This window comes from Lineus longissimus, chromosome 10 (assembly GCF_910592395.1).
Source record: "Lineus longissimus chromosome 10, tnLinLong1.2, whole genome shotgun sequence".
In the NCBI taxonomy this organism is placed as follows: domain Eukaryota; kingdom Metazoa; phylum Nemertea; class Pilidiophora; order Heteronemertea; family Lineidae; genus Lineus; species Lineus longissimus.
In genome coordinates, this window is record NC_088317.1 from 4,536,504 (window position 1) to 4,548,432 (window position 11,929).

An 11,929-nucleotide genomic window follows, 5' to 3' on the forward strand; every position below is an offset into this window, starting at 1 on the left:
TTCTTTCTGCTAAGTGCAACTCTTCAATTTTGGAGTTCAAAAGAACTCTTTGCCATACTTTCAAGATGGCGACGAGCGGGCAAAAAAATTGGAATCCGAGTGATAATGCTCGTCTAGAGCAATTTATCGCAGTCACCGGTGAGAATGATTAAACATCCTGTCATTCTTGAAATAGAGTAACATTTTAACTCTATTTTAAATCTAATTAGGACACTGATGTACGGTTGGAAGACCGAAAATTTTCTGTCAGAAGTGGGACTTTTTCCCTTTCTGTTTTGTAGCTACCACTACAGGGTGGTTCCAAAAAAATTCATGTGCCATTTCCAGGGCCTTGATTTATCGAAAAGAACGTATTGTTTATAGTTAAGATCGTAGTTCCATAAAGCATATTGATGTCATCCTTAAGCGCTTTAGACCCCACCATTTATGCCTGTAAAGGCTGTAGACTGTAGTAGTAGCATAACCCAGTATTTGAAATTTTATTTCCTGAACAGGAGCTTCCAAAGAGGCAGGGAGGCGTTTGCTGGAGGCGTGTAATGGCAACCTGGACATGGCGATCGGCATGTTCATGGATAACAATGGTAGCGTCACCGATATTGAAGAAGGACCAAGCACGAGCAGTAGCAGTGCGGGGGTGACAGGTATGGCTACAGGTGGAGCGGAAGCGATGCCAGGCCTAAGTCTTCCAGATGAAGGGTAAGTTGATAGAGACAAAAAGGAAAGGGCAGATCTGGTGCCACTGAGTTAGTAGCGATAAGAAACTTGATCACCTAACTACCTGAATGCTTGGTTGGCTGTGTGTTCAGAGTATAGAGTATATAAGACTTTGTAATTTGAGGGAACATGGGGGGAGTAGTACTCCTCTTGAGAGTGGAGAGATGAACGTTTTGTGCTTATAAAAGCATCCAAGAATGTACAATATGTGATCAATAAAGAGTTTTTATCTGTTTCAGGGATGAAGTCCGAGCACCAATACCTCAGAAGAAAGAAGTCCTCATGGAAGAAAACTACCCAACATATGGTGAGCTATTTCCCAAACATGCTAAGGGTTTCCTACAAAAAAATAGTTGCCGAGTATGAAGGAATGGAAGAATTATTGTGACTGTGACTGTGTCATTCGTGATTCGTTGATGGATATGACAGACAAAAAATGACAGTCACTGAGTTTTTTTTCTTACATGAAGAGTTCGCTTTTAAACCAGGTATATCACTAAAATAACTTTTGACTCATCAAAGGCCTGCTTTGTTTATATTCAAAAATTTGAAAACTGAACTAGAATTTGTAAATTCTGATTGAGTATATACTGAACATAGTTTCATTGAAGTTGCATGCATAATAATTGCTGCACTGCTTGTAAGGGAATGTTTTTTACCTGAGCCACAAGGAAATACATTTAACACAAACGTCATTGGCCTTTAAGGTCGGTAATGAACTTCTCGCTGGTTTTATCACTGTCTGTACATGGATTCTGCTCTGAAGTGACACTTAATAATACCAGGAAAGGTTATCAATCGTGGTCTGCTTGATAATTGTTTGTTTCATTCTTTATGCGTGCAGCCGTCCCTCAAGTTGGGAGCCGGGAGGATGCCGAACTGGAGCTGCTTGGTACGCTCTAAAGATCATAATGGATGCGTCTGTAACAGGCCTGTTCATGTCTGTCTCGTCTTGTCACCAAATCAAGAACTCTTTTTCTTCAATTTTTTTCCCTTTGTATCATGGCCTAGTGGGTTTCCCCAAAAACTCTGAGTTTGAACTGAGGGGAATTCGCCTTTGGCGGTATCAGTCAGGGTGTTTGCCAGAGGGAACATCATTGGGTACATTTTATCGTACCCTCAAAAATCGGAAATATTGCAATTTATTGAGGAAATACTGTGTGCAAACTAAAAAGCAGCCAAACTGAATAATTGACCCTGTCATAGAAGCCTTCCTTTCAGTCAGAATTTTGCATGGAGAGGGACACACTCTATGAAAGTGGTGTTTTTCGGGGCTATTGCATGACATGGGTCGGGTTGTATCTGAGAGAAAATGAAAACGTCTTTGGAACTTTGTCGCAAAGTCCTTTCGATAATTTTTTCATTCTGTCGTTGACCTTGTTAGTTTACAGGAGCTTGTCACCGCTACTGTTCCAGCACACCCTTCAAATTCATATATTTCTTCTTAGAATTGTTACAATGATTTTCAAATGTTAGCTTAGTGGCCGACTTGCACTGTTATCTGTTTTCTTTTGCTTAGCGCTTGTAGATAGATGGTAACAGTACAACCACACCTTGCCTGAGTCTTCAGCTTTTAAGTTCTGCAAGAAACAGAAGAAGAATGATATGACCTAAACAGTGAAATTGCGGCAATTACCGTCGTAAAAATTTGCAAGAAATATGCCAAGTCCGGCATGTTGTAACTAAACTCATGATTTTTTCCTTGAATTCAGATTTTTATAGCAAAAAGATATCTCAAGTTGGTTTTCTCAACCATTTTGAAGGAAATTCTTTTCATCTGCTCTCAAAGTTTGTATAGCAATTGTTGCCAAATTGGGAACAAAAACTGTGCAGTGTATAAAAAATGAAAGTAATATTACATGGCCGTGTTTTTCTCTTACCAACTGTACCAAAACTTGTATGTATGTTCGACTCCGTATCAACTGCTCCTCTTGTTTTAGGTTTCCGTGGCAACAGACGTCGCCCGCCACGATCTGTATTTGATGGGTTTAGAGATTTTGAGGCAGAAACAAGTAAGGAAAATATGAAAAATTGAGTTGAGAGTTGAGTGTCAGCTAGGGCATTATAAGCTCTGTAAATAAAGTTTGGGGATTGTAATGTAAGTAGGAGGAAACTGGAGACCCCGGAGGAAACTTACACTGTCGAAGAGAGTCACAAGCTCTATTATCACATGAGTGATATCATTCAGACTGACCAGGAATCGAACCCGGTACCTCGCCAATAACAATGGGCCGACGGGGGGAAAGAAATTGCTTAATCTTCAGTGCTGTTTTCCATCTTTTCAGGGCAGCAGCATGAATGGGCCGTGGCAGGACCCCCGAAAACAAAAAAGAGGAAAACATTGGAGGATTTGTTCCGACCGCCTTTAGATCTGATGCACAAGGGGACATTCCAGTCGGTGAGTTGAGGAATATTCTGAGCACTTTTCAGGAAATCAATCATAATGTTACATAATGTTTTGACAGCTTCTTGTAACCCAATTCGGCTTGGCGGTTTGGGATCTGTAACTGGTTACACAATGGCTGGGCTTATAACAAGGAGGTCGTAGGTTTGACATTCGGACGGATGAGCACTGTTTCATCTTTGTGTCCTTTGGCAAAGCACTTAAACCTACTTGCCTTACTCCATCTAGGAGTACATCTAAATGGGTACCAGGCATGCCTGGGAAGTTAACCTGCGATAGACCAGCATCCTCTCCAGGGGCAGTAAAACTCCTCGCGCTAAATGCTTTGGAAACCGGGATAAGCTCTGGCCGGATGAACCATTTGTGGCTCGGGCAAAAGCCAAGCCGACTTTAACTTTTAACTTTCTTTCTAGGCTCGAGATGCTGGTACAAAGAGTAACAGGTGGATGATAGTCAATATTCAGAACGTACAGGAATTCTGTTGCCAAGCGCTCAATCGAGACGTTTGGAGCCAAGCAGCTGTGAAGAGTATTATTCAGGAACACTTCTTATTTTGGCAGGTAAGGGATGATATGCATACAAAAGAAGTAAATACTACTAGAAGAAAGAAGTGAAAGCATTTACTAGAAGTAACGAGTAAAAGGTCAATTCAAAATGCATAATCTTTACCTTTTGAAGAGCACGCTATTCATTATTTAAACTATTTGAGCTGCTTTTTTTCTGTTTTATGATTAATGACATGAATTGTCTTCCTTTTTCCAATTTTAGGTCTACCATGATAGCGAGGAAGGCAAGCGATACACCCAGTTCTATAAGATCAACAAATGGCCGTATATTGCTATCCTTGACCCAAGGACGGGGGAGAACATGGCCATATGGAATAAGATTGATGCCTTGACTTTCTGTGACCTAGGTAAGATAGATGATAGAAGGTGATAGAAATACACAGTGCACTTTATGAAACTTGGTTTTTATCATATTTCTATATCTCAGTGCGTATTTACGCAATTGGATATTCTATTTTTGAACAGAGTTGGCCTTTAATGTTGGAACTCTTCTTTTTCAGTGACAGAGTTCCTGTCTCATCACCCATCACTGGATGGTGCTTTATCTCCACCAGCAAAGAAACAAAGGATTGTGAGTGATTGTTTTTCATCGAGAAAGCTTTGCAAGTGTTGAGTTTAAATGTGACAATTGCCTCCAGCACAGTCATCATTAAATTTCGTTATAGGGATGTTAAAAATGGTAATACCACATCATTGGAAGGGGTATTATGTCTCTCCCACTACTCAAGTTTGTGGAAATATGACTTGACTTTGGTGTGACGAAGAGTTGAAAATGAGAAGCCTACAGCTGGTGGCAGGTACCTTTTAAAGCATGCCCCTGGACTTTTTGCGGGCTTGGCTAAAAGATGGGGGTCTAACTGCCCTGTGCGATTCATCCTTTGCCTAATTCAAAATTGTTTCTCTGCCACACACGATGTCTTTTTGTCTTTCATTAGCCTTTCCCAACCATGCATTTTCAGGACAGCATAGTGGAGGCATCTGAAGACAGTCAAATGGAGGCAGCAATCAAAGCTTCATTAGCGGAGACACAAAAATCTTCCAAAAACTCTTTTCAGTACATATCGGACTCAGATTCAGACAGCGACTTAGAGACATTCTCAGATTCAGAATCGGAAAACGGCGATGTACGGGAAATCGAAGCGAAATCAGGAAATAATTCAACAGACTCTAAAAACACGGTGACGCAAAGTGAAAAATATGAATCTACAGTAAAATCTGAATCCAACAAAAGTGAGAGTCAGGAATCAGAAGAAACTCACACTTCCAAAGATTCATGTGGTGCTATTTCAAACTCTGCTCAATCTAAGACCATTTCTGCCGCAATTTCAAATAAACATGACAGTACTGTGACTCAGACTACGAATAGTTCAGGCTCCGTGGAAAAATCTGTGAAATCCGGTAAAGCTTTGTGTAAATCTTCGAAGAAAAATCATGGAAATAGCGATTTGAGTAGTGTGAGTGAATCGAATGGAGAACAAATGTGGCAGCGGCATTTAGGAAGCAGCAACGGTAGGTTTCATGCCAAGTTTTTTTAAAGTGATAATAATTGTGTTCTGTTGAGTTCCAAATCATAGGTATAAATCTCTTACACAACACAACGACAGAGATGACGTAACTTCCCAACAGAGAATGAATTTACTGTCAAAGGCAAAATCACTTAAGTTATATGAAGCCTGAAGATGATAAGTTTTCATGTTGACAGGGTGATGGAATCTTTCTTATTTTGTTTGATTTGGTACTTTAGATCCAGTGTCCATTTCAGATCCACTGACAACACTCAACATTCGATTCCCTGATGGTAAGAGAGAACAAGTCAAGTGGCCATGTTCTTCGAAGCTGTTTGTAAGTATGACCGGATTTGATTTGCTAAATTTTTTGTCGGGGATGAGATTTTTCTGATTATAAGAAGAATTTCCGTTTTTACCCTCCTGAAAAGGGTTTATTTGGCAACAGAAATGGAAAGATCTGTGTCTCAACTATCAGTAGAACTTAGTATGATTGCATATCATAGACTGCTGAATGTGTTTTTTTGTAACAATCTCAATTGTTGTGAGCTCGAACTTGTACTATTAGTACAGTGTAGTTGGTAAAAAATATGAAAGTGTCCAACTAAATTGAAATATATCTTTTGCATTCTCTTTCCCTCCAGGGCTTGGTGCAGTTTGTCCTCTCAAAGGGCTTCAGCAACGAACGCTTTGAATTGGTTACCAACTTCCCGCGAAGGCGCCTCTCGTACATGGAATTCGATGACACGCTCAAGCAGATCGGACTTCACCCACAAGAAACTGTCTTTGTCCAAGAGAGGTGACAAGGGGCACGTTTGCGATGCGAATAGACAACTGCATAGTGAAAGCCAGTAGCGGGAATGAGACATTTCAGATTTTGGTAGATTTCGTTTTTCTACTCCAGAAGTGTTTGATTTCACAGCAGAAATGAAGAGATGAGTGCCAAAGCTCTCTGTAGAACTTTACATTTTTGAAATCAGACAAAAAGTAAGATTTTGGAGGCATATTTTTGCAAGGGAGGGCAGTTATGAGGACAAAAATTGTTCATTATGGAAATTGTTCGTTTTTTGCTCTGCATCTGTTTCATCCCTGCAGAAGATTGTGGAGAAAACCCGCTACCTACTTCCTGGCTGGGGGTACAGTTGGGGAAGGGTTCCAATAAATCAGAAACAATCATGTGTATGAAGTAAATGAATGACCCCTATTTGTTTTAAAGTCTGGATTAGGGCAGAGTTCTGGTTCAAAGTTATGGATAATGAACTGACACAGTGTGCATATTGTATGTCTTCTTAAATTTTGGTATTTTACTCAAGACAGTGGTCGCATGTGAATGTTGAGAGTAATGTATCATATGTAGAGCCATCAGATTTCGTCAAACTTGCGTGAAGCTTTTTCAAACACTTTTCAAAACGAGATGCAGCTTTGATACGAATATAGTATTTACCACACTGACTCAGGGCAAACTGTCATCCATAAAGTTGTGATTAATCACGATGCAGCGAACACCTCAGGAAAACGATCACATTTGCCCATCAGCATGAGGGCAACGTATTATCTCTCCGACCTAATGCGACACTAAGCCCATGAATATCGAATGCATTGTTATTTCTTTACCAGATGAAATCGTTTATGGTCAAACTGTAAAAACCAACCAGCAAGTACACCCTGGAGAAGCAGTTCGCCAGCTTACTGAGAATCGGGCAGGCATTACAACTTGCCAAGCAGGCCTGTCCTGTCTCATTCTGGCTAATTTTCTTGTGATCCACTGATTTTCCCAGGCCTCTGCCAGGCATTTTCCTGGGCAGGCTGTTCAGTAAGTTGGAAGGCCTGCTTTGAATACACAGAATATTGTAAGATTCTCAATCAAATGGGGAACTGTTTCCAGGGTGAAGTATAACATGTTATTCAGGTATTTCCAAAAGCAGCATTTGAAATATTTTTCGGTTCTGCAATTTGGGAGATGTCTTTGATTACTTTGCATAACGGAGAAATGCTAAACTCGCCAATGCGTTTTGAGGAGACTTTCAGTCAATTGTACTTTCTGATATTGGTGAATGGTATATTTTTATGTCATCCTGTCAAATTCATTGAACTCAATGCATTTATCCTGTTTATATGACATTCTACATGTAACTTTTTTCAATGGTCATTAAAATTTTGTATGTAAATGAAGAATGTGTTTGTGCGAGTTCATCTGTCATTTATAGATCCTGGATGAATAAGTGTTCCTGTTCTATCAGTGTTGTCACTAAGAAACTGCTCAGGGTGTTTAGTGCTACAGCATGAACATTCCTGACCATTGCCAAAGTTACACCTAGACACTTGTGTTATATAATATTAGTACTTTCAAACAGTACTGTAGTGTTAACAATATCATAGTATGACTCCTACAGTTTTCCCACCAAACTCAAGGCCACATTTTGTATAATGCTTTCTCCTGATTGGTCAGTCTTGCTATGTCTTGACGTCTTCGCGTCCGAGTATAAAAAGCCGCACGCGCTTCCGCGCAGCCCCTTTTTTACCAGATCTCTCTCGCTTGTACACGAGGAGACTGGCTGTGCCGATCCGGTGATTATACCATGGAGGTATAAATAAGATACCTCCATGATTATACCATCTGGAACAATTGATCAATTGTTCTAAGCTATCCTTCTATGGAATAAACCACAGTAAGCGAGTATTCCGAGTATGTGAATTTATTGACAAACCTTGATTGACAAACGTGCTTATCGTTAGGACATGTCAAGGACTTCAGGAGGCAACTACGGAGGATTCGGAATACAACACTTGCCCAAAGTCTCATATTGACTGTGGGGTTCGAACCAGGTATATCTTGACCACTAGCAGTCAGTGTGATCCACTTGTCTACAGTGGCTCTTTGTTGTGGTCCAGTTGGACCAGTCCCTGTGACTTCTGGCTGTGGTAAAATCTCATATGGTCTGTTCAGTTTGACCAGTCCTTGTGAGTTCTGGCTGTGGTAAAATCTCATATGGTCTCTTTCTAGTTGGACCAGTCCTTGTTGTGACTTCTGGCTGCGGTAAAATCTCGTATGATCTCTGTCTAGTTGGACCTGTCCTTATGACTTCTGGCTGTGGTAAAATCTCATAAGGTCTGTCCAGTTTGACCAGTCCTTGTTGCCACTTCTGGCAGTGGTAAAATCTCATGGTCTCTGTCTAGTAGGACCAGTCCTTGTTATGACTTCTGGGTGTGCTATTATCTCCCAGTCATGCATATTAGGGGGTAGGGCGTACGGACTGTACAAGCAGTCCCTGACTTCCCATCCTGCATCAGTCAGTCAGAGTGGACCAAGGGGTGCGACAGCCCACTTGATCTACAAGAAAGCAACTACTAGGATGATGTACAAAATATTGAAATATTTTATTGAAAATAAAAGTATACACATTCTCCTAAAGAAATGCTATCTAAATGCCACACTACAATGTTTGATCACTAAAACAGCAAAAGCAATACAGCTGAGATGACGGCTCCCCCCCCCCAGTAGAGTAGTTATCGAGAGACACAGTGATATCATTAGTGAAATGAAACGGCCAGGACCATTGAGCTTACCAGTGGAATGAAACTCAAACACAGTGCTAGTGCAAGACTCTAAGTTTCCAGGTGTCAGATAAAAAATGTTAAAGTTGAGAGCTGAGCGTAAACTAGGACATTCATAGCTCTGTAAACAATGTTGGGCAATTGTAAGGTAAGTAGGAGGAAACCAGAGACCCCGGAGGACACCTACCCGTCAAACTATACGTAAATACAACAGTATCTCTTTCCGTGCAACACAGCAATATGAAGGATGATTCAAATGTTTTTCCAATACAACAGCGGTCATTGTGCTTGGCCAGGCCTATTATTGAAGGTACAGGAAATAGTCTGGTACATTTGAGTGAATCCAAAAGACTGTAAAAAGCCCAATTTTTGAAGGGACAAACTTTTTCTCAGGTTGTCTGGCTTAGTTATATAAACATCAAATATCGATACTGTCTAACAATAAATACAGGTACATTTGTACATACAGTTGTGTATATTTCTGATCTGATAGCTGTGTATCATTTATCATTTCAATGCCCACATAATAAACCACTTAGCTCTCAGAATATTGATTCTTTTAAAAATTGTGACCTTCGGTGGCACACATGAAATAAACGAGACAAAATGTACATGTAATGTCCAGTTTTAGGGTTGGCCCCTTTAATAATAGTCTAAATGTTCAAAAACAGAAATAATGTGGAATCTGAAAATACTTGCATTAGAGATAACATGTATAACCTACATGTACCAAGATTGACTAACTTTCACTGAAACAATCCTTCCACAGGGCATTGGGCCATACACCTTAGTTTTTGCCTACCTCCCCCTGGCATGGCCCAAAAAACGTTAACCAACCCCCTAACTTCTGCAAAAGCTGCTAAACTATAAGGCCTTCTAAAAAAATTGTACTAGAAAACAAATAATAACTTAGGGATCTAGAATATCTTTCATGCCAAAGGCTACATGTACTCTTTACAATTAGTAGTGAAAACTCTCACATAAGTTATTTATCTTGAATGTTAGCAAGGATTATTGAATATATATATATTCAGCATTGAAGCATACAGAAATATCCAAGACCCATGATTTCTTTTCATAAATTTCATCAATATATAAAGGCAAGCTTATATATTTTTTATACTACCATATTCTACAAACATGATGAACTGTTTAAAGAGACCTGATATATGCTAAGCTCAACTTCATCAAAAATGGATTGAGCTTGGAGCAGGGAGTAACTTTTATTCAGTCTTCTCTGCACAATATTTGTATGAACTGGTTGAAAAACCACATTTTCAGAGTGGCAAACCTTTAGCTGATGATGATAGGGTGGCACCAAATTTATGGTCGGGTGAGCTGATTATGATAGGGTGGCACCAAATTTATGGTCGGGTGAGCTGATTATGATAGGGTGGCACCAGATTTATGGTCGGGTGAGCTGATTATGATAGGGTGGCACCAAAGTTATGGTCGGGTGAGCTGATTATGATAGGGTGGCACCAGATTTATGGTCGGGTGAGCTGATTATGATAGGGTGGCACCAAATCTATAGTTAGGTGAGCTGATTATGATAGGGTGGCACCAAATTTATGGTCGGGTGAGCCGATTATGATAGGGTGGCACCAAATTTATGGTCGGGTGAGCTGATTATGATAGGGTGGCACCAAATTTATGGTCGGGTGAGCCAATTATGATAGGGTGGCACCAGATTTATGGTCGGGTGAGCTGATTATGATAGGGTGGCACCAGATTTATGGTCAGGTGAGCTGATTATGATAGGGTGGCACCAAATCTATTGTTAGGTGAGCTGATTATGATAGGGTGGCACCAAATTTATGGTAGGATAAGCTGATTATGATAGGGTGGCACAAAATTTATTGTCTGGTGAGCTGATGGCTAATGCCAGTAAATGGTCCTGTATAGGCAGGGTTGCCCACCCAACATACTAGCTTTGGAGACACTGCAATTGTGTACCTTCATGAAGAATGTGAGGTGCTAATTCATACATGAATTTACCAAGTAAAATACTTATTGATTGTTCCAATAACGATACAATACTCTAAAAGTACACCCAGTGAAAAATGATAACCATCAGAAAATACCTTGGGGATGTCCTTAAAATATGGTCTGTTTGACGTAACATAGAAGTGTATTACCCAAAAGACTAGAGGTACTACTGGGCAAATAATCATCAAATCGAATGTCAGTTTATTTCACTCAGTTTCTGAATCTGTTTCAATCGGGCCAGTATTCTGCTGGTTGAGCACAGTCAGGTCCTCCTTGCTTGCGTAGGGTATGTGAGCAACTTTGGCATGATAAATAATCGTCTCGGCACCGTCTTTACAAACCACACGATTGGTCTTGGCATTTTTCTTCTGCATCTGGCGATGGTGGCGTAATTCCTGTTTATCAGGGAAACAGCGTCCACAATCTGCACACATGTGCAATGAACTCGAGTCAGTGTTTTCCTCCGTAGAATTCACTTCCTCATTTATTTGTTGCTCTTGAACGTTATGGGTGCAGCTGTGGCGTTTCAGATCGTTAGGCGTGACAAAGTTCTGGCCGCACTGATGGCAGTAGTAAACTTTAATGTTGTGGAAGCTTGGATTTGGCGTCGTCTGCTTGTTGTGGTCAGTGTCTGAACTGTCAGAGGAACCACTTCGCTTGAGAGGCGGGATTTGTGGTTGTGTCGTGTTTACGTTCACCTGCACCGACATTCTGAGTTGAGACCGTCGTGTTCTTTGAATGCGAGATGATATGCCGGTGTAATGTTCCCTTAGTCTTTGCCTGGAATGACAGAAGATTCGGCAAATTAATTTCAAATTACTGCTGTATATTCACCTCTCTCTACCCCTATATTCATTTTGAAAATATCAGACTAACCATGTATACAGCATTTGTACAGTATGCAGACTGAATGCATGCATGCAATTCAATGCACAGGAAATGTACACAGTAATACAGGGAAGCCAAAATGTTGAAAAATTTACAACTTTTTCACAGCTCAAAACCGCTTTTGATTTGAAAGGGTACTCTATATGAGTAATCAAAACACTTACTGGTTATCTTAAGATTGTCCTTAACAACGTAGATTATATAAATTTAACTGGCATAGGTATGGTAATGTCAAACTTAATCAGAATATAGTGCAACGGTTTCTATTTTGTGGAGGCAGCCATAATTAGACAATTCTACCTCCGGCT

At 40.3% G+C, this 11,929-nt stretch overlaps 1 protein-coding gene and 1 long non-coding RNA gene across 3 annotated transcripts; one reads left to right on the plus strand and one right to left on the minus strand.

Moving 5' to 3' along the window:
• Positions 1–64: 64 nt before the first annotated feature.
• On the plus strand, positions 65–7,856 carry LOC135494848 (UBX domain-containing protein 7-like). Of its 2 annotated transcripts, XM_064783141.1 has the most exons (12): positions 65–138; positions 495–696; positions 954–1,021; positions 1,559–1,606; positions 2,655–2,726; positions 3,000–3,112; positions 3,532–3,678; positions 3,887–4,031; positions 4,185–4,255; positions 4,644–5,193; positions 5,447–5,526; positions 5,834–7,856. In XM_064783141.1, the coding sequence occupies exons 1-12, from the start codon at positions 66–68 to the stop codon at positions 5,990–5,992; spliced, it is 1,728 nt and encodes a 575-aa protein (XP_064639211.1). In that variant the 5' UTR covers position 65; the 3' UTR covers positions 5,993–7,856. The 2 variants fall into 2 exon arrangements, with proteins under 2 accessions (XP_064639211.1, XP_064639212.1); XM_064783142.1 differs by lacking the exon at positions 1,559–1,606.
• Positions 7,857–8,548: 692 nt separating this feature from the next.
• On the minus strand, positions 8,549–11,920 carry LOC135495118 (uncharacterized). The gene is made up of 2 exons (XR_010448520.1): positions 11,786–11,920; positions 8,549–11,513 (listed from the first exon to the last, which is right to left on the minus strand). It is a non-coding gene; the product is annotated as an uncharacterized LOC135495118 (long non-coding RNA).
• Positions 11,921–11,929: the final 9 nt, after the last annotated feature.